The following is a 23,478-nucleotide window of genomic DNA, read 5'->3' as shown; positions in this document are numbered from 1 at the left end:
AGGGGTGGGGAACCTTGGCTCTTTTATGACTTGTGGACTTCAACTACCAGAATTCCTGAGCCAGCATGGCTCAGCTTGGAAACCTCTCCCTTTCCCCTCAGCATGGCTGGCTCAGGAATTCTGGGAGTTGAAATCCACAAGTCATAAAAGAGCCAGGGTTCCCCACCCCTGTCTTAAACGGTTGCTCCGCAGGAATTGCATCCCATAAGGGAAGTCAAGCAAGGGATTTACTAAGGTTTTGGAAACGGACATTTGTAAGTCTAACCAAATAGGCCAAAGCTGACTGCTCTTTGCTAAACTCCCCCCCGCAAAAGCAACGTTGCAAAAAAAAAAGAGACCAGCGAAGGAGCCAAACTTTTTCTTTCAACCTTCTCCTGAGGAAAGACGAATGTGGCATCCGCCAGGCATTTTTTGTCCAAATTGGGCACTCAAAGCAAAGGGGAAAAAACTACTGCGGAGTTTTGAAAAACTGCCAGGGCTGCTGTGCCCCGTGCAATCCAGCCTCATCCTGCACATCCGCTGTGATGCCTGGCCACTTACTTGTCCAAAATGAAGTACAGGCCGAAGCCCCCATAGCAGGCGGCACCCCCTCCTCTTGTTGCCCCCCTTGCCCATCACGGGACCATCAGGGCGGCCAGGAAGAGCCACTGGAAGCCCCAGGGAAGAGGTTTCTGCATTGCACAAGCCATTCCCGAATCCAGGTAGCCCAAGACAGCAAAAGTCCCGGGGCTCTGCTCCTCCCAAGCTTCTTCAGCGGATGGCCAGGTGGTGGTGGCTTCTCAGGGGATCAAATCCTCACATTCAGAAAGGAGGGGAAAAGGCTGTCTGGAGATGGAGGTTTTTTTTTTTGGGGTGGTTTCAGATTTCCCTTCTGCTCTGCTTTCCCTTTGGTCCATTTTCAGGGGCGCCTCTGCCTTGCGCTTCCAGTGCAGTGCAGCCGAGCCTGCCACTGACGGCCAGGCGATTGGCAACTTCCGGTTCCTGTTGCTTTGCTTTGCCCCAGGTTTGAGGAAGGTACAAGCCTCACCCCCCTCCCTCCTCCTTCCTCGCGAAGGAAGGAGCTGGAATCCAGCACTGATCCTGGTGCTTCCGCTGAGCCCTGAAGAAGCGCCAATCAGAAGAAACCCAATCAGAAGAAGTGCCGATCAGCTGGAGCCTGGTACTGATCCTGGCGCTTCTGCTGAACCCTGATAGCCCTACAGCTCCAGCCGTGTCTCGCTCAGGCTTGTACGGTGCTGCCACCAGTTTAGCTCATTCCCCTTCTCCGCTACCACTTCTTGGATGGTCGTGTACCACCTGCCAGATGCCAATGTACCACAGGTGGTACACGTGCCACTGGTTGAAAAGCCTTGCTTTAGAAGACCAAGAGAGAGGGGAAACCCAAGCTGAGCCAACTTTCAAGTGTACAATGGAATGCCAAGTGGCATTTGAGAAACTTAAATGACCACTTGCAGCATACCCAAATGCTCAATTTGTCATTCGGGCCGACACTAGCGATGTGGCAGCCAGGCCTGTCCTCCTCCAGAAAAACAAGCAAGGGGTTCTGCAGTCATGCATTTAACCTCTAGAAAACTATCTGAGGCTGAGCAGAGGTGGGTGGTCTGGGAAAAAGAAGCATACGCTTTTTTTTAAGAGGGTGGTAAAGCCCCTTTCGAAGTGTGGATGGATCATAAGAATCTAGGAGCTCTGAAAACACCCAGGAAATTATCCCCCAAACAAGTGTGAGGGCTTAATACTTCAACTGATTTAATTTCACATTGCACTATCTTCCTGGGGGGGGGGGGAAACTTTCTAGATGATACCCTCTCTTGGCTAAACTCAATAAATAGCTTCAGAGCTGAGGTTGTCAGCCCAGTCATCCTCTCCAGTCAAGTGGCTGCCTCTGTGATCACCGGGGCTCAGAAAAAATCAACCCCTTAGATGACCTACTGATGACACTGACAGAGGCTCTGAATAAAGATGAATGATTTAAAAATCACCGATCAGAGTGCATCATGCGAGATGGTGTCCCTTGGATTGGGACTAAGCTGTATGTTCCCAAAAGCCAACATGCTTTGATCTTCTAACACAGGCATTAATCGAAAATGGCTGGGCACTTTGGGTTTGTAAAAACCCTACATTTAGTAAAACACCAGTTTTGATGACCATCTTTGAAAAAGGACGTTGAGAATTATGTCGTCACTTGCCCCACCTCCTCAGCCAAGGGATGACCAGGGAAAACCCCTGGCCTTCTGCAGGCAGTGGCAAAAATCCCAAGCGCCCTGGAAAGAAATCTCTATGGACTTTATAGTGGAACTACTGGAAAGCTCAGGAAACATGGTGATTTGAGTTGTCACCAATCTATTCTCCAAGCAGATTATCCCACAGCCTAAAATCCCATCAGCACGTACGCTAGCCAAACTATTTTGCAACACAAATATAGACTCCATGGCCATCCTCAATGAATCATTTTGGACTGAAGAGTGCAGTTCAGTTTTGGCAAGAGTTCCTGAAACTGCTGGGCACCACATAAGGACTCAGCTCCTTGCATCATCCTCAAATGAATGGAGGCTGTGAACGTTGAACATATCAATGGTGTTCTAGAACAGTATCTTTTCTGTTATGTTAATTACCAATGGGATAATTGGGCTGATCTCCTCCCCTTCATGGAGGTAGCATATAACAATGCAGTACACAGCAGCATTGGCTTTACCCCATTCCAAGTTGTCATGGGTCAAGATTTCATGGCCATGTTGGAGCTACATTAGGTTACCCTCCAAAATACATCCCTGATGGAATGGATTGACACACTGAAGCACCTGGTTGGTAGTGCCCAAAGCACTGGTGGAAGCTCAAGAAAACTACAAAAAAACCCAGGCCAATAAGAAACAGACCAACCCAAAAGACTTTAACATTGGTGATGAAGTCTACTTCTCTTCCAGACTACTCTTGAAAAAACTTCGACCAAAACACATCAGACTTTTTCCCATAATTAAAATAATCCAGTAACAGTGCAATTAGATATACCGAAAACCCTTAGACGTATCCACCCAGTCTTCCACTGCAGCCTGTTGAAACCAGTGATCGCCTCCCCCTTGCTTCCCAAGAGAAGGCCACTTCCAACCACTGCACCCATCGAAGGAGAACAGAATTTTGAATCAAAGAAATTTTAGATTCCCGCAGACATAGACGAACAGTACATTACTTAATATCATGGAAAGATTTCCTCCCCTCCAAAACCAAATGGGCTTGACATACACATGGGGACGAGGGAACACGATGGATACACCCCCCCACCCCGTGGATGCCGAGATACCAGCAGCCACAGCCAAGAACTACACCAGGCAGAGAACCGGAGCTGCGCGCCTTCCCGACCCGCTACCTGGTACGGCCATGCTGGCTTGGACGGCTGCAAACTCACTTCCGGATTCCACCCTCCCCGAACTCAAGCTGCTACTGGAGCGCGCCTACCAGCTGCTGCCGGGGCGCGCCGACATCCAGCGCGCCGAACTCCAGCTGACGTCGGCATGCTGGGGAAATGCCGACGCATGGACATGAGAGCCGAGCGGGACAGCGCAGGACGGAGGAGAACGCAGCAGACACGATTGGAGGACATTTCAACTGTGCTCAGGGTGGACTAGGGGCGGGGAAGACTCACCAGTCGGGCGGCATAGCAGCTGGGGACAGATGGGGGGTGGAGACAATGCACAGAGGCTGGGTGACTGGGTGGAGGATTGCGGAGGCAGGATAGCGTCTGTGAAAGGGGGAACACGGAGAGGGTGGGACATTTATCCAAATTAGGCAGATGTCGGTTTGGGGCCGAGGGCGGGGTAACAGGGTGTGGCACACAGTTATAGAGCACCGGAGAACTACCATTCCCAGTGCTGACTTCATTTCATCCTCGGAATAAAGTACTTGATGAGTTCGTTGTATACCGGCGTTCCAGTGCATTCTTTCTTGCGGACGACGGCGGATACTCCTGACAAGTAAGTCAGCACTCAACCTCTAATACCTACTGCTGCTGTTCCCCTTTCACGTGCGGAAGGCACTCAAGGAGCATCCCCGATGGAGGGGGAGGCGGATACCGGCGGCATTGTGGATGTCGTCCGAGCGCCGGACCAGGCGGGGGAGCAACCCGTGGTGCGGCCGAAGCTGCTGCTGCCTGGGAAACAAGGCCCCACAGTGGACGAGACGGGGGCTGCGAGGCCACAGGAGGAGTGGTGGCAAAGCCCCGTGGTGACGGGGGTGCAGGCCAAGCAGGTTTTGACACCCAGGCCAAAACCCGCCCACACGAGGTGGCGGGAGAGGCGGATTACTACTGAAGATGACGAAGACTGGAGTTATTCCATGGCTCCAGACCAGGATACGATGGATGTCCCGCGGAACCGGTTTGGGGAGGCGAGTTACAGACGTGATTCTAGCACGTGGCAACAGGAGGAGGATTCCACGATGCGAACCCCATCGTCCCGGTTCCGTTTGAGCAGCCCAAGACTGCGCGTACCACCTCCAGCAGGTGGGTCGCTGCCCACGGGTCTCCTGACGGGTGGCCCGTCGGGACACACACAACCGTTACACCAGGCGGGTCCCAGGAGTATGGCTAGAGACCCCGCAGTGCACGGGGGTGTGGCACCCCAAGGTATGGCGCATGGACGTGTCAACATCACGCCAGGACAACCCCTGGGTCCGTGGGGTCCAGGGAATTTTTGGGGCCCCCCTCCAATCCCAGTAACATTTGATGGCAACCCCAATCAACTAGCATTGTTCTTGGGCCAGGCCATAAGCCATTTAGATCAGTTTGCTCAGTTGTATACCTCCCAATCGGCCATGGTGGGCGCTGTTACTGCTGCCCTGCGGGGAGAGGTGGCTGTGTGGGCGGCTGACTTGTACAGCGACCACGCTCGGGAGGTGGGGAATGCCGGGTTCTTCTTGGACGCCTTGCACGCAAGATTCGAGGATCCCACCTGAGCGCAGAGGGCAGAAGCAGACCTCCTTGCACTACAGCAGGGGAAGCGGCCAGCCATAGACTATGTGCGGGACTTCCGTAGATTGGCTGGCCGACTATATTCCTCATGGCCCGAGCGTCTACTCGTGCACCATTTCCGGGCTGGCCTCGACCACGAATTACGTCAGGCCTGCGTGTATCGTGGAGTTCCGAATAGGCTTCGGGATTGGTTTAAGGTAGTGGTCGAACTGGAGGTGGGCCTCAAAGAAGTGCACAAAGGAGTGGGCGAGATCATCCGACCACGGAGGGCTAGCGATAGGCCTCGAGAGGGGGCCCAGGAACCACAACGGCCATCATCCAAGCCTAGTCCTGGGACTGGGGGAACGGGGTTCCGATGCTTCCGCTGCAATCAGCCCGGTCATCGCGCAGGTGACTGCACAGCGCCTAGCCCACGGAAAGCCGCACCCATCGGTAGTGCCACCCCGATGAAGAAACTGACAGAGAGTTCGAGAGCACCAGTGCAACAAGTTAGCCCGGGAGCAAGAAAAGGGTCCCCAATGACTACGGAATCTGCAGCGGTGGCGCGGTACCAACCTGATGACGACGAGGACAGTCCAGACGACGGCTCCACAGATCCGATGGTAAGTGACCCCATCCGCCCATTTGTACTACCAATCGTCTTAACGAGTCCGGTAACGGGAGTGCGGGGTACATACCAGGCGTTGATAGACACGGGTTGTACCCGGTATCTGATTAGCAGGAAAGTGGCTGTAGGAAATGGCATCTGGATATATAAGTTGAAACAGCCTATTCGGTTCGAACAGGTGGATGGGTCACTCTTGGGAGGGGCCCCGGCTACTCATATTACCGAGCGGGTTCGGATGGACTTGGGAGAGCATTGGGAACTCTTACGCTTCATCGTTGTGCCTTGTATGACAGAAACTGTCATACTGGGGTTGGCTTGGTTGGACAAATGGACCCCCACGATACGGTGGGAGGGGTGGTATCGCAAAATAAGTTTGGGGATACGACCATCACCATTGGAGGGAGGTGCTGGAACTCCGGTCCCTGAAGTCCCCAGGATAGCGCAGCTCCAGGAGAAAGGAGGAGAAGCATATCCCAAGGCGTATGGAGATTTAGCGGAGGTCTTTAGTGAGAGGGAATGTAACCAACTGCCTCCGCATCGAGCGACAGACTGCACTATCGAATTACTGCCGGGGGTCAAACTCCCAAAACCCTGGATGTACGCCATGACACCAAAGGAAATACAAGAATTGCGCAAGTATATAGACCAGAATTTAGAGCGGGGGTTTATTCAACCAGCTCGTTCCCGGATAGCGGCCCCGGTGCTCTTCAAGGAGAAAAAAGATGGGTCATTGCATCTATGTGTGGATTTCCGGGGTCTAAACGCAGTGTGTGTCGAGCATTTATATCCCCTTCCCCTTATGAAAGATTTGCTAGCGCATCTAGGGAGGGGTCGAATATTCACCAAGTTAGATCTCCGGGAAGCTTACTACAGGGTCCGAATTAAAGCAGGGGATGAGTGGAAAACGGCGTTTAACTGCCCATTGGGCAGTTTCCAGTTCCGTGTTATGCCTTTCGGATTGCAGGGGGCTCCCGCAGTATTTATGCAGTTAATAAATCAGGTGCTGCATGACCATCTATATCGAGGGGTCCTTGTGTACTTGGACGATATCTTAATATATACCACAACAATGAGTGAACAGGTTCAGTTAGTGAGACAAGTGTTACGCAAACTTCTTGATGCTCAACTATATGTTAAGCTGTCGAAGTGCGAGTTCCACCAAAGGCAATTAGATTACTTGGGATATCATATATCGGGGAACGGGGTGGAGATGGACCCCGGTAAGGTACAAGCAGTATTGGAGTGGCAGGCACCCAAAACGAGGCGTCAGCTACAAAGCTTCCTTGGATTCGCAAATTTCTATCGCCACTTCATACCTTCCTTTGCCACCATAGTTCAACCTCTCACCAATCTATTGCAGACAAAACATCTCCCAGGGAAACCCCGTCCAGGTCAACCATTAGAATGGACCATGGACTGCCAAAAGGCATTTGAGGGTTTAAAAACCTTATTTGCAAAAGAGCCGGTATTGCGCCATCCAGATCCAGGTGTCCCGTTTGTGGTACAAGTTGATGCCAGTGACGTGGCTGTGGGGGCGGTGCTACTACAAAAGAATAAGACTGGGGTGTTACAACCCTGCGCTTATACTTCCCGAAAGTTTACGACAGCTGAACAGAATTGGGTGATTTGGGAAAAAGAGGCCTTTGCTGTCCGGTGGGCTCTGACGACGTGGCGACATCTTCTAGAAGGGGCCGAGTTGCCATTCGAGGTATGGACAGACCATAAGAACCTAGAGGCATTCCAAACCCCAAGACGCCTGGGACCCAAACATGTCCGTTGAGCTCAATATTTTGCTCGGTTCAAATTTATGTTAAAGTATGTACCGGGAGGAAAGAACTTTCTGGCGGACGCGTTATCGCGAATGCCACAGTATCGCAGTAAACGGGAGGAGGTCATACAAGCATTGATACCCCATACAAGGCAGGAGATGGTCACTAGCATACATCAGAAGTCAAAAGCCGATGAGTTAGAAGCTATGAGGGCTGCCATGCGAACAGGTAAGTGGGCTCAGGAGCATTCAGGGTGGTTAACTAAGCGAGATGGAATAGGGTGGAAAGGTGAGAGAATGTATGTACCGGAGACTTTGCGAAAAGTGGTCCTTCAGAGGGGTCATGACGCCAAGCAGGCAGGGCATTTCAGGTTCTTGAAAACCCTACATCTACTGCGGCGACAATTTTGGTGGCCGGGACTTAAAGGAGACGTAGAACGATATGTCCGTGATTGTCATGTGTGTGCCAGTGCAAAACCCCGGACGGGGAAGCCAATGGGCTTGTTACAGACAGTGGCTGATCCATCCCGGCCCTGGGAGGAAATCGCTATGGATTTCATCGTAGACTTGCCTGATAACCGAGGCTACAATACAATTTGGACGGTAGTAGACCTGTTTTCCAAACAGGCACATTTCATCCTGTGTAAAGGGCTGCCATCTGCACGGCGGTTGTCCCGACTGTTTATCCAACATATCTATCGGCTCCATAGAACCCCGAGACGAATTATATCAGACAGAGGGGTGCAATTCACCGCACGATTTTGGCGAGACTTCATACGCCGGCTGGGCTCGGCACAAGGGCTTAGCTCAGCATATCACCCCAGTACCAATGGGGCAGCAAAGAGAGCTAACACGGTGGTGGAGCGATATCTCCGTAGTTATGTATCCTTCCAGCAGACCGATTGGGTGGATCTCCTGCCATTCGCCGAGGTAGCCTATAACAATACCGTCCATTCCAGTACGGGATATACCCCATTTAAAGTGGTGCATGGTGTGGAGTTTAATCCCATTCCGGAATGGTCACTGGAAACAGATAGGGGTCGCGATTCTCAGACATGGCTTTCGCAGGTAACGGGATTGTGGGAGCGCGTCCGAGAAGCACGGAAAAAGGCTGAAGCAGCGGTCAAGATACAAGCCGATAAAAAGAGAGCGGAGCACGAACCCTTCAGGGTGGGATACTGGGTGTATCTAGCCACCAAGTATCTCCGGCTATGAATACCATGTAGGAAACTGGGACCGAAATACGTGGGCCCATTCCAGATAACCAAAGTCATTAACCCAGTCACGGTCCAATTACGCTTACCAGCGGCGTTGGGGAAGGTCCATCCCATATTCCATTGTAGCCTCCTTAAACGAGCACGGGGCCCCGCCTCAACCACCAGAGGCCCTGGGCCAGTCATGGGGTCCTTTTACGAAGTACAAGATATCCTAGACTCCCGAGTACGGCGTAGAAAGCTTCAATACCTTATACATTGGAAGGGATACCCAATTTCGGAGGCTACGTGGGTGGGGGCGGGGGATGTCAATGCCCCGAAGCTACTTCGGAAGTTTCACCATAGGTGCCCAACTAAGCCAGGAGGGGACTGGTGTAATATGACAAATGCAACCTCTTCTTTTCCTTTTTCAGGGAGAGGTGTGGTAGAAGGGGCCGCATGTCAAGCCCCCAAGGGCTTGACATACACATGGGGACGAGGGAACACGATGGATACACCCCCCCACCCCGTGGATGCCGAGATACCAGCAGCCACAGCCAAGAACTACACCAGGCAGAGAGCCGGAGCTGCGCGCCTTCCCGACCCGCTACCTGGTACGGCCATGCTGGCTTGGACGGCTGCAAACTCACTTCCGGATTCCACCCTCCCCGAACACAAGCTGCTGCCGGAGCGCGCCTACCAGCTGCTGCCGGGGCGCGCCGACATCCAGCGCGCCGAACTCCAGCTGACGTCGGCATGCTGGGGAAATGCCGACGCACGGACACGAGAGCCGAGTGGGACAGCGCAGGACGGAGGAGAATGCAGCAGACACGATTGGAAGACATTTCAACCGTGCTCAGGGTGGACTAGGGGCGGGGAAGACTCACCAGTCGGGCGGCATAGCAGCTGGGGACAGATGGGGGGTGGAGACAATGCACAGAGGCTGGGTGACTGGGTGGAGGATTGCGGAGGCGGGATAGTGTCGGTGAAAGGGGGAACACAGGGAGAGGGTGGGGCATTTATCCAAATTAGGCGGATGTCGGTTTGGGGCTGAGGGCGGGGTAACGGTGTGGCACACAGTTATAGAGCACCGGAGAACTACCATTCCCAGTGCTGACTTCATTTCATCCTCGGAATAAAGTACTTGATGAGTTCGTTGTATACCGGCGTTCCAGTGCATTCTTTCTTCTTGCGGACGACGGCGGATACTCCTGACACCTTGGTCTAATTCAGACTTGAAATATACCAAAGGAAAATATTTTCCACTCTGCTGGAAATGGCTGTTTGCAACATACAAGGAGGGGATACTTTCCTAAGAGCTCACAATTCAAGGTCCCTCTCACAGTTGCTGTTTTTGAGCCAGATCTCGCCTAACCTGTACTTAAACCTTTGATTTTTTTTCCTGTCTAAATGTAAAACTTTGCTTTTCTCCACATTAAAACTCATTTTGTTATATAGGGCCCATTATTCAAATTTGTCAAGATCTTTTTGGATCCTGAGCTTGTGTTCTGGGATGTTGGCTATTCCTACCAGTTTAGTGTCATCTGCAAATTTGATGAGTTCCCTTCTACTCCCTCATTTAAGTCATTAATGAAGATACTGAAGGGTACTGGGCCTAAGATGGAGTCTTGTGGCACTCCACTGCTTATTTCTCTCCATGTGGATGTAGTACCATTGAGGACTACTCGCTTAGTATGATTTGTCAGCCATCTACAAATCTATCTGATGATGTTGTTGTCTATGCCACTTTTTTCTAGCTTACTAAGCAGCAGGTTGTGGTCTACTTTGTCAAATTTAGTCACTTTATCAAAGAATGAAATAATATTGGTTTGGCATGATCTGTTTTTGACAAACTTGTGCTGGCTGCTGGTTATAACTTTGTTTGCTTCTAGTTCTTCGCAGATTTGGTTTTTGATTATATTTTCCAAGATCTTCCCAGCTATTGATGTTAGACTGATTGGTCTATAGTTTCCTGGGTCTGTTTTTTTTCTCTTTCTTGAAGATGGGAACCACATCAGCCCTTTTCCAATCATCAGGTACTTCCCTGGTGCTTCAGGATTTTTGAAAGATATGGTATGATGGTTCTGAGATAACATCTGCCAGCTCCTTCAGAACTCTGGGATGTAATTTGTCGGGTCCCGGTGATTTATATTCGTCAAGATCGGATGGGTGTTTTCTTACGATTTTCTTGCTTATTTTAATTTTTGTTTCTGGTTTACTGTCTTTTGCAGTAGTTTTTTTGGTATGTTGGGCTATGATTTCTTTTTGTGTGAAGACTGATACTAAGACTGAGTGTCAGGGCCCACTTCAAAACCTCATCCCAAGAAAGCAGGACTCTTGGAACAGTTTCATTCCAAAAAGAACTTTTATTAGGAGAAGTTGATAGCAGGCATAGAAGGCATGATCTGAGGGTTTCCTGCTCAGATCAATAGGTTCAAAGAGTCCCAAGCAAACCCTACCCCAATAGTTCATCCAGACAATTTAAATGAGCTAATCCCCAGGTGTTATATCCGCTGTGGGAATGGAGCTGATGACGGAGTCCATTCTCATGCCTTTGTTGGGTCTTCACACCTTCTCTTCCGCAGCGAGAGATAAGCCAGATGGCCGGAGGCACATTCCTTTCTCACCCCAGGTTGACATCAAGGGAGAAACAGTTCAAAGAGCATGTAGAAGCAGCAGAAGTAGTAGTAAAGCAAAAGAGTCTCCCCCCTACCCCTCAGGAGAATGGCAGAACCCACAGAAAGAAATGAAAAATGAATTAAGACCTCCACCGAGGAATGAAATGGGTTCTGTCATGCCACCCCCCTTAAAAAAAAAGAAAGATCCACCTGTAGAAAGATAAAACAAAGAGAGATAGATATAAATATTAGTCAGGTTTATCTGGATATGCAGCATGAAATTTACTAAGCAATCTGGGAGCTCTAATGTGATGTTGCTGAATTCATTCATTTTGGGAGGGAGGCAGATGTTTCCATGCTACCAGGTATTGGGTGGAACCATATGTTTCCTGGAGTCTAGGACAGTGGTGGTGAACCTATGGCACCGGTGCCAGAGGTGGCACTCGGAGCCCTCTCTTTGGGCACACACACCGTCTCCCCAGCACTGCCTTCGCCCACAGACCCCTCTTCACAGCAGCTCCCCCGGAGGAGAGTCGCCTCTGGGCATGGCCCACACAAAGCAGTGCAGCCAAGGAGATGGTAGTCGGGCAGTGGGGACAAGATTCCACCCTTGTGCCCCATTGCATGCAGATGATGATGTGGGGCATGGGTGGAGGGCGTGGCTGCCATGATGCTTCTGGGCTGCCTGGGTAATCTGAGGTGGGCTGTGGAGGTGGTGGGTGGCCCAATGGGCAGAGTGGAGCAGGGACCGGGGGGGGCAGTTTTTGGGCACTTGGTCTCTAAAAGGTTCGCCATCATTGGTCTAGGATCTCCTTGATTTCAAAATGCTGTTCACCTTCTACCATGATTGGAGGAGGGGAAGGAGCTGCAGCTGGCCTTAAGGATGACTGCAGTTCGTGTTGCAGAAGGCTGCAGTGAAAAATTGGGTGAACCTGTCTGAATGTCTTAGGGAGCTCCAATTCTATTGTGACAGGATTGATTATTCTTCTAATGGAAAATGGCCCCACAAATTTTGGCCCTAGATTCTTTGAGGGCTGCAGGGATTTTAGGTATTTTGTTGACAGATAAACTTTCTCTCCTACTTGAAATGGTTTGGGTTCACTTTGTTTCTTATCTACCCAGAATTTATATGCTTTTCTAGCCTCGTCTAAAGCCTTCCTTAGAACCGACCAGCTATTTTGTAATTGTTCAATCCATTCCTTCAGGGAAGGGATAGTTGGTTTGCTCAATGGTAATTCAGGCATTGGGTTGAAACTTTGTATGGTTGCAACTTGGAAAGGAGTGTAGCCCGTGCTGGAATGTACTGCATTGTTATAAGTGACTTTTGCGAACAGGAGTAGTTCGGTCCAGTTGTCTTGCTTGTAATTAATGAAACATCTTAGGTACTGCTCCAATACTGAGTTCGACCGTTCGGTCCCACCATTCGTTTGCAGACGATGACTAGATGACAACCCCTGAGTGGTCTCCAATAGTCCCAGGAATGCTTTCCAAAACTCTGATGTGAATTGTACTCACCTGTCTGATACAATTCGTTGTGGAGCACCATGAAGTCAATAAATACGTTGGACGAATAACTTTGCAAGTGTCTTTGCATTGGGGATTTTTTGGCATGGAATAAAATGTACTTGTTTAGAGAACAAATCGGTCATGATCCAAATGACTGTGTTCCCCCCACTTTCTGGTAACTCCACAATAAAGTCCATAGAAATTTCGTTCCAAGGCGCTGATGGGGTTGCTACTGTTTGCAACAAGCCTGGGGTCTTCTCTTCTCTCCTTTTAGCTGCAGCACATATTGGGCAACTAGCCACATAGCTTTCAATGTCCTTTTTTATCGATGACCACCAAAACTGCCATTTCACTAGGTGTAAAGTTTTTACAAACCCAAAATGACCAGCTGATTTTGAGTCATGGCATAGCTGCATAAAAATCAGTTTATGGCTTTTTGGAATGTAAAACTTCCCTCCCACCCATGGCAGTCCATCAGTCATGGTGCACAGGTTCTTGTGGCTTAGGAACCATTTGTCGGTCTCTGGTGCTTTTTTGAATTCAATCCCTTTTTTGGCTCGCTAGAGGCTTCTGGATTTTGGCTTGTGCTCAGGTGGTAACTCGCGCTGCCAATTGTTTTGCTGGCATGAGTGGGTCTGTTATCTCTATCCTATTCTTTCCTCCCGGTAAGTGCTTTCGGGTGAAATTAAATTGGTGGAAATGCTGCAATCACCTCGCTTGTTTAGGGGTTAGTTTTCTAGGCATCTTTAGGGCTTCTAGGTTCTTGTGGTTGGTCCATACCTAGAAAGGGATTTTGTTCCCTTGCAGGAAATGCTACCAGGTTAGGAGGGCCCATTGGACAGCATAAGCCTCCTTCTCCCAGACTGCCCACCTTTGTTCTGTCTCTATGAGTTTCCTCGATTAGTACTGCCCTCACAGCTACATCGCTGGTATCAGCTTGAATCACGAATTGTTTATCAGTATCAGGGTGTCTTAGAACTGGTTCTGCAGAAAATAGTATTTTCAGTCTTTCAAATGTGGTTTGACATTCTACTGTCCATTTCAAAGGCTTTGGCTTCCCTTCCCCTTTGGTTTTTAGTAAGTTAGGAATAGGCAACGCGATCTGTGCGAAAGAGGGAATGAATTGCTGGTAAAAATTAGCAAATCCAAGGAAGCTTTGCAATTGCTTTCTGGTGCGGGGCGGAGCCGACTCTAATAAAAGCTTGGACCTCCCTCCTTCCTTCTGCTGGGTGGGGGATGTGTCTCACCCCTTGCAGCCCTGTGCCCTCAACATAGACCTTGTGCAGTGGCAGGCTGCAAACTAATGAAAGCTGTTTTTTTGGAGTACTTGTTTCTTTTTCTCAATGTGCTGCCGATCGCATCGTACTATTCCCCCCTCAGCTCCTTTCCCCAGTCCCATGGAAGGCTGCAAGAAGCTCCCATTGCAGCTTCTCTTATCTCTCCCATTCTTTTCCTCCCCAATGTCACAGTGTGGAGCTGCAAGAGGTGAGACCCCCCCCCCGTGCACATGTGCACACACACACACACTCACACAAACACATGCGTGGGTTCTGGGAGAGGTGAGCTGAGAGCCATTTGGAGGCCCTTCAGGAGCAGAGGCAACGACAGGGGAAGGGGTTAAAATGGGAAGCCTCTGCCCGGAGCCTCTGGCAACTTAAAAAAAAAAAATGTGCAGAGCAGCGGCTTCCCTTTTTGTCCACCCTCCACTCTATTGCCTCCATGCCAGGATTGAGTCTACACCTGCCGAAAGGGCAGTTCTGCTTCCAACCTCCCCATACCAAAAGACGCATGCCACTGCCGTTCACCTGCCATGTCCCCCCCACAGCCCCTGTGATCACTTATTGCATGCTGGCAGGCAGAAGCCCCGTGGTCTAAAGGTCCCATTTTCTCTCCTCTGCGCTCAGGAAGGGATGAGGATAGGACGAGAGATTGGTAGTGTTGCCAGTGGCTGGGGACGGGACAGTCCCAATGAAAGGGAAGCCTTGCAGGCTGAGGCCAGGTCGGCGAACGGGACATGGAGGCACTAGTGTGGGCGTGGTGCTGATCTACAACTTGGTGTGGAATGTTGTCAGCCTTAGATCTGCGGCGCTGCCCTGGAGCCAGTAAGGGGCCACCTCATCGCCTCGTCCCCACCCCCTGGGCCTGCGCCCAGGAGGTGGTGAGCATGTGAGGACTGGCATCCCGAGTGAAAGGGAAACTCTCAGAATGCAGTCCCTAGGGATACCAGGCCTCACATGCTTGCTGCCTCCTGTGTGCATACTCAGAGGGAGGGGCAGGAGCGATTTCTTGCTGGTTCCAGGGCAGTGCTACGGATCTAAGGCTGACTATATTGTAGATCAGTGCCTGGTTGGCCTGGGCCGTTTCCAAGGTGGTTCCACTGGCCAAATCTAACTTCACGGCAGGCTGGATTTGGCCCGCAGGCCTTGTGTTTGACATGTCTGGTCTAGGCTATTTGCTAGCAGAGAAGCATTCTCTGCCACACCTTTGGTCCTTTGGAACATCTTGCTTCCTGAGGCTAGATTGGCTTCCACCCTCCTGATCTTCTGTAAAAGCCTGAAGATCTGACTATGTCAGTTGTCTTGGGGCCCCAATGGGGGTATATCACACTTGAGGAGGGTTGATAGACCAATTCAACTTCCCCGATGCATTCTGCTCCCTCCCTCTCCGTCTTTTAGTCATAATCTGTATTTTTTAAAATCATGATCAGGTATATGTATATTGTTGTGGTTTTATTGCTTTTAATGTTGCAAGATATCCAGAGTCACCCTGTGGTGAGATGGGCAGCAAACAAATTTAATAAATAAATAAAAATAAAAATTGCTTGGTTATGGTGGTGTAGCAATCTAATATATAGATAAAATTCTCAGTGTGATACAGTTGAAGCAGTCTATAAGCAAAAATAAAAAAAATAAATTTTTACTGCAGCTCTGTTTTATCAACATTAAGAATGCAAAATCATTTTTAAAACAGTGTAATTTTTAAATAACTAAATTTTGTATAGAATATGCTGATTTTGACCTGTTTGTATCTGTGTGGCATACATGAACTTGAAAGGTTATCCTTCCCCTTGTGCAGAACTTATGTATTAAGAGTCTTTATGCATCAACCCTTTATCTTAAGTTTATGCAATTTAGTTGTCTTGATTTTTTGTCATTAATATTGCCCTTCACATAAGTCTTTTCTTTCCAGGCTGTCCTTTTGGTGTATGATGTTACCAACCAACAGAGCTTTGAAAACTTAGAAAATTGGTACAGTGTTGTAAAGAAGGTCAACGAAGAGTCAGAAACTCAACTACATGTAGCCCTTGTAGGTAATAAAAGTAAGTTATTAAATTGTTATTTAACTGGAATCTTTTGACATACCTAAAATGTGGATCAGCGGTATGAGCCCCAATCTTGCTGACATTGGTACATGTGTGGTTCCTTTCATTTTATTGGCACATGGTGCATTGATTTTGGCAGGCTCAGAATGTAAAATGTAATATTTCATGTATTAGACCAAATGGGGAATGCTGTGTTTGACAGCAATCACAATGTTTAGTTTGATGGGGGAATATCATTTCATGGAAATATTTTGCTTCAGTGATTAGCAGTATGACATTGCCCATAACACTTGGGAAGTTTTGTCAATTTGTTTTCCTGATTTTATTTTTAATACAAAATGGCTTTTTATTGTTTGGAATCCCTATATTTAAGCCATCAAGAAATTGTGCCTAACTTTTTTCCTACCTTTGTTAATAGGTAACAAATAATAAAATTTTTCCTGAGAAAAGTTTATTTCTATGGTCAACATATTACAGGTAGTCCTCGATGTACGATCACAACTGAGCCCAAAATTTCTGTTGCTAAGTGAGACATTTGTTAAGTGAGTTTTGCTCCATTTTATGACTTTTCTTGGCATAGTTGTTAAATGAATCATTGCAATTGTTAAGTTAGTAACACGATTATTAAGTGAATCTGGCTTCCCCATTGACTTTGCTTGTCAAAAAGTAGCAAAAGGTGGTTACATGATTTCAAGACACAGCAATGGTCATAAGTATGAAGCAGTTGCCAAGCATATGAATTTTGATCACATTTTCATGGGGATGCTACAAAGGTTGTAACTGTGAAAAATGACCATAAGTCAGTTTTTTCATTGCCATTGTAACTTTGAATGGTCACTAAATGAACTATTATAAGTTGAGGACTACCTATACCTGAATTGGCTTAAACATTGAAGAGCTTAAAAAAATTAAAGATTGCAATAGGATAGATATGTTTCCTCCTCCTTTTTCTCCCCCTCCCCCTCTTCCCCAATGCTATTATGAACCTTGGTTTCCTTGCAGACTTTTTAAAAACTTTTTTACTTGGCTATTCAGTTTGTCAAAAATAAGACTGTTGAATGGCAAAACAATCAATAAAACATTGATTTTATTAGAACAGGGGTCTCCAAACTTGGCAACTTTAAAACCTATGGACTTTGGCTCCCAGAATTCCTCAGCCAAGCAAGTTGAGGAGTTGACGTCCACAAATCTTAAAGTTGCCAAGTTTGGAGACCTCTGTATTAGAACAATAAAAAGATTCATTTTACAGTAAGTGAGATAGTTATGTTAATTACAAAATATATTGTTGCTTTATAGCATTATTTCATTATCTTAATTTTTTATCACTTTTATAAAAGCAGATTTAAGGATATTGTATAATAGTGAAATTGAAATACTAATAATTAGGAGAAAGACAAAACCAATATAGAAGTTAATTCTGCATAATCATAGTGGCAGTATTGACATCCTTACATTCCCTAATGAAGCAAAAGATTTCACCCTGTTTCTAGGATCTCATGGAGAGGGAACTGGGACTATGCTCTGATATTCAGTTGATAGTTGACCCTTTTCCCTCTTAGACTCCATTATTGGGAGGGGACGGACCATTGAGTATCTTTCTATACAAGCTGTTTAAACTTGAGTTCCAACTTGTGGCTCTTTAAAACTACAGGGATTTTCAAGATGAACAGGTATTTCAGACTGATATATCATTGCTGAGCCTCAGAGAACCTCAGGTATTTTTGAAATAACTTTTCTCCAAGCAAAGAGTGCTGTTTCTCCAACTTTCAATTCAATAGTGCCAAAAAGATGGGAGGGATTCCCTTACAAACAGATGAATGGTAAACCAGAGTGGTCTCTTAGGATGCTTTTAAGAAGCAGTGACTTTGGCAGTGAGAATAGAAACAATGAATTCAGTTATGGCTGTTGCCTCCTTGCTCTAGACCAAACATTCACAGATATTCCAGTAGATATTTGAAGGCTTGAATGAACTGGCAAAGGCATCAGTGTCCATGACATTGAGCATGATGATTTGCTGGGGACTATGATTTAAATACAGAGAACTGTTGGTTCAAAATCCTTGCTACCTTTTGGGGATGGGGATGAACCATTAGCATCAGTTCTGATGGAGAACAAGGCATTAAAAGGCCTGGCCTGCAGAAATATGACACCAGATCCAAGAAAAATATTGTGAATTTTCACAATAGAGACCAAGAAATTATAACTCTTGATCAGGAACCAGACAGAGTGGCCCTTCAGCAGAGATTAACAAAACTCACCTTCTCCTGGCTCGGGCAAATGAACTGTAGCATGATATCGCAGAACTCCAGGTGAACAGCTTGTAATTTTTTTTTAAAAGATATTTTATTGGTTTTTTGTTTCTTAGAACAAAGTGCTTGAGACACACCATGGTGCTGGGGTAATCAAACATCCAAAAATAAAACCATATATGAATAACTGAAATCAATACATTAGATATTCCCTCTCTATTTCCATCAGATAACATGATATATTTAAAATAATCCATTTCTAGATTACATTTCTATAAATTCTAAACCTGTTTTTAAGCCTTATAAATTTACAGTTACCATAGTCAACTTTAACCTTAAATAAACACATTATCACTTCAGGTATCCATTCCAGGTATATTCTAGTTCTGATTTCTTAAGTCCTTAATTTTATCACAAATCTTATTTCTTTTTCCATTACACACTATGTATCCTGATTAAAATAAAATATTAGTCTACCCTATACATATATAGTCCATCAATCAATCAATTTCTTTAACCTAGCAAAATAATATCAAATCTTAAATCATTTCAGTCTGTTAGGTAAGATTCAAATTTCATCCAAGTAATTATCATGCATAAAAACACCCATATTATCACACAAAAACATCATCTTACTAATTTAACATGTTCAATTAATTATTGAGTCAATCCAGATCTAAAGGATTTTCTTCATTCCATTACATAATAGTTTTCGTAATAAACCTATTATTCTAAAAAGTACATTCTTAGTCTATTTAAAATATGTATTCTAATAATCACCCATTTTTCTCTTACTTCTAACTTTAGATCTTAATCCTTAAATCAATCAATAGTTCTACAGTGCCTTTTAATCCATTACATATAATTTTAAGTTTCTCTTTTCAGTCTTATTCTAGCCTTCTTTTTGTGCCAGGCAGGTTTCCATAACAAAGCTTCCCTTTCAGCTGATAGATCTCCTTCTGTTGCTTGTAGTGTCATTTGAGTCAGTAAACAGCATCCCATCCTCTGCATTGGGCATCTATTTCTCTTGTCCTTAAAGCCTCGTTGCTTTAAAGATTCAAGTCTCACTCTTTGATTCTTCTGATCCTCAAAGATATAGATGAAGTGCTTGTAAGGTAAAATAAATTCCTCTTTAATCTCAATTGATTCCTCTTCTGGTGTATTTTGATTTATAGAATGGTCAGGTGCAGTCTGAAAGTCAGTTTGAGCGTTTGGACTAAGGCTTCTTGCTCTTAGTTCTGTAGTGATCTCTTTCATTTTAGCACATATTTCTTCAGTAGCCTCATAAATCTTTTCCAATATAAGTTTACAGTTTAATTGTGAATGAGGTTTCTCCATTCTTCTTCAACTACTATTAAAATGGAGAAACTGCAGTTTGTAATGTTTTTGATGCACCTGGTGTTAGGACACATTTCAACTAGGATGTGACCTGGATTCATAAAGAATACTCAGGCAAATTTTTTACATGATCAATTTCCAAGCTTGGGAGGAAAAAACCTCTCTATAATGTTTAAGCCATCAGGTCCCTGTTAACTAGTGAATCCCATTGTAAAGTGATGCTGAACCTCAAATCCCTAAAGAGGCTCATCAAAGTTGAAGACCCTATGATCCTTTGCATAGGCTATTGTACTAGATGATTTGTTGGTATCAATGGAGCCAGTTAATCATATCAGTACATTCACAGTATCTTCAGTATCTTCAGTTTAAGACACACCCTTTCATTTGGTATCATCAATCCAGAAACTTGCCAGAGTGACAGTAGCACTGGTATGTCACTTACCTACCATGCATGTAGATATACCAGGCATATAAATGTATACTTAATTGAGGGTCTAATTTATGGACAAAGCTACAGCTAATGGTGCATGCTTAGAGGAATAGTTTCATGGAAAATTGAGCCAACTTGGTGATCCTATTTCACGTAGAGAAACTTTTTTTTGCTGTAAGAACAGTTTAGCAAAATTAGAAATATAGGCATTGCAGTCCTGTGGATTGGTTTTCATTCATACTCTCTGAAGCAATTTTCACTCACATTGTCAATGAATTGCAGCATTGATTGAAGGACATTTTAAAAAGCAAACTAGCTTTATGTTAGTGACTGACACAGACATTACTTATGAACTTTTAAGTTATGAACTTCCACTCATCCAAACAAACTTATCTACAACTCCAACCAGAATGTCCCAGAAATCAAAAGATTCGTTTACAGTGTGCCACATATATGTATGCTTGTTTGGACTTGTGAACAAAATGAACTTATGACCAACATCCCAGAACATAATCTAATAGTAAGTAGAGCACTGTTGGTACAGCTGCATTTGTTAAAATAAATACTTCTTATTGGTCTCCCTTAGAGTCACATTTAATTTGCAAAAACTTAAGAGCACAGAAGTTGTTCCATCCTCATCATCCAGCAAAAACCAAGAGATCTGTAAGTCGAGACTAAAAGAATATGTCAAGTGACATAGTGCTGATCAACATAAACAATATATTAACCATCATGCACATGGCTGTCCTCAGCAGGTGGAATTTTTGTCCAAATGATGAAATGAGCATTGTGGTATCACATTGCAAGCTTTGTCCTTCACAAAATCTACTACTAGTGCTAATCATCATAGTCGACATTACAATGCAAATTCAAAAGTGGCAGAGCTTGCATTGCCACATTGCCATATATAGAATATAGAATAATAAAATTCGAAGGGACCTTGGAGGTTTTCTGGTTCAAGCAGGAGATCCTAGACCAGAAGTTCACAACCTTTGGTCTGTGGACTGGCACCAAGCTGCAGCATGCCAGCAACTGGGCTGTGCAAACAAGTGAAGCCCCATCTGCAAGATGCAGGCAGCATGTAAAACCATGCCCCATCCGGTCTGCAGAAAAACCTTTCTCCATGGAACTGGTCCCTGGTGCCCAAAAGATTGGGGCCGCTTTTTTGGACAAATGGCTGTTCAATTTCTTTTTAAAAACTCCCAATTTGGAGGAGACACAACTTCTGAAGACAAGCTGTTCCATTGATGAATTGTTCCACTGATTAACTTTCTCACTGTTAAGAACTGGATTGGATCTCTCTCTGATAAGTTTCCAACCGTTACTTCTTGTCCCACCCTCAGGTGCTTTGGAGAATAGATCTGACCCCTTTCTGTCTATTGCAGTTCCTTAAATATTGGAAGACTGCTATCAAGTCACCCCTGGTCCTTCTCTGTATTATACTAGATGTATGCAGTTCATTCAACTGTTCAGTTTTATCCTCTAGTCCCCCTAATCATCTTTGTTGATCTTTTCTACACTCTTTCTAGAATCTTAACATCTCCTTGTATCGTGACCAAAACTGAACACACTATTCCAAGTGTAGTAAATGTAATATTCCAGGTACTAGTAGTAGTATTCACAGGGAATACTAGGAGAACCAGGAGTAGGAGTAGCTGTGGAGAAGAGTGAATAATGAGTAATAGTATATGAGTATGTGCATGTATTGTCAAGGGACTTGTATTATTGGTGTCTCTTTAATGTTTTGAGCCCACCAAATTGGCTATAGTTAAAATCATTATCCAGTAGTTTAGAACTGATCTTAGTAACTTCCTTCACCTTTCCACCTGCTTTCTATTATCTTTAGTGAGAGCAAGATTGAAATTATGTTTACTGTTGTTTAAAACCTAGTTATTAACTACTACTATGAATTAATAAAATACTTTTGTAGCATAGGGACTGCTTTATATTTTTCTTCTTCCTGACAGACTCAACTGGTGTTTCCTCCATTTATCATATTTATAAGCAACACACTTAAGTGTCAAGTCAACATTCTTGCTGGATAAATAGTGACCTAAAATTAACCTTGCTGCATGGGAGCTGCTGTTACTTGATTTACAACTAGTTGGAAGACCTGGGGTCAGCTCTTATCAGCAATTTATGGAAAGGGTAGGGATTATCAGGCAGCAGTGTATGGTAGTTGGATGAATGTTGCCTTTTCACACTGATATTAACCAGATCCTTTTCTAAGCAAAGCCCAATAAGTCAGGTTTTAAATAGTCTTTGTGACAGATGGATCTGAAAAAAAGAGTGCATCAGTGCTAATTAAAAATGTTGATGGTATATTTGCCTGAGTGATGATTAATTGATTTTGGAGTGCGGTCTGGGAGCAGGAAATATATTGTTGTAATGTGAAGTTTAAAGGTTATGTTTTAAAGTAACATGTAAGATTAATGCATTGAATTTTCTGAACTGTTCGAACAACCAAATTGTACTTGAGACTGCCAGTCTTGTTTTATTCCTAAGCATTCATAGTTCGTAGTGCTCTTGTTGGATAATGAAGACTTTTCCCTGGCAGATCAAAATACTTCATCTCTTCTTCTCAAAGGACAAACTCTGTTCTGCTAGACCAAGTACAGTTGGTACTGAACCATAGTCTCAAAAAGGGAATATGGAAAAACAGTATCTTTTGGTCTAGCTCCATAAAAATTTCTGTCAATAATTCAGATAAAGTAAGACATATTTTGAACACTCTCACTTCTCAGGCTAGTCAATATTTTAGATGAAATATCTAAAACTATAAATTTATAATCTTTTTCACAATATGGACTGGATCCATCTTTGAGCACCCTTGGCAGCTAAATTTCTGAGAGTTGATATTGTACAGTATGATCAGATTAAAAAATGAAAATATTTAGGCAAAGTGGATTGGTGTACATTCTTTTCTATTATAACTTCGGCAGTCACTAATGTGTACCTCATGCAGATCAGTTTCTTCCTTTATATAACAAGAACATTATGTAGTGTGAACCACCTTTTAGAATAAAAAGTAAAACATATTTCATTCTCTGATCTAGAGTAGAGTAACCCACTCAACTCCTTTTTTGCAACTCTTAGTGTCCTTTGCTGAAATTTGGTGGTAATATGTCAAATTCTGAGAAGAAAATAGGTATGTTATCTGTCCCAATTTGCCCGTCTGGTTTTTAGCTGCTGGGAGAAAAAAATAGCTTGTGGCTGCAAAATGCTGTGTGCCTTGAATTTGAGAAAGTTTTTAATGTTATAGTAATTTTGTCTCTTCTTAACTAGCTGTGAACAAAATGTTCCCTCTGATTTTGATTCAATTTATGCTCCAACAGGGGAATTCAGTAGCAGCCTTGCCATATTGGGGGAAATGATCCAATGTTACATATTTGTGTGTGTCTCCTATAACAGAAATATGAACAGACTCTTTTGACACTTTGAATCTTGCTTTATTTATATTGTATATTTTCTAAGACTCCACCATTCA

General features: G+C 45.2%; 1 protein-coding gene across 4 annotated transcripts in view; it reads left to right on the top strand.

Moving 5' to 3' along the window:
- RAB28 (RAB28, member RAS oncogene family) overlaps nucleotides 1–23,478 on the top strand; it is a 197,471-nt gene that overhangs the window by 47,901 nt on the left and 126,092 nt on the right. For 3 of the 4 annotated variants that reach the window (XM_039365351.1, XM_039365348.1, XM_039365350.1), the window contains one exon: nucleotides 15,842–15,971. In XM_039365351.1, the coding sequence (XP_039221285.1) occupies nucleotides 15,842–15,971 (130 nt within the window). The remainder of the gene's footprint in view (nucleotides 1–15,841; nucleotides 15,972–23,478) is intronic. The other variant, XM_039365349.1, reaches the window with a different exon arrangement.

Source organism: Crotalus tigris, unplaced genomic scaffold (assembly GCF_016545835.1).
Source record: "Crotalus tigris isolate CLP2741 ecotype Arizona unplaced genomic scaffold, ASM1654583v1 scf7180000020047.836343, whole genome shotgun sequence".
Taxonomy (NCBI): Eukaryota; Metazoa; Chordata; class Lepidosauria; order Squamata; family Viperidae; genus Crotalus; species Crotalus tigris.
This window is presented reverse-complemented; position numbering and strand designations above follow the sequence as displayed.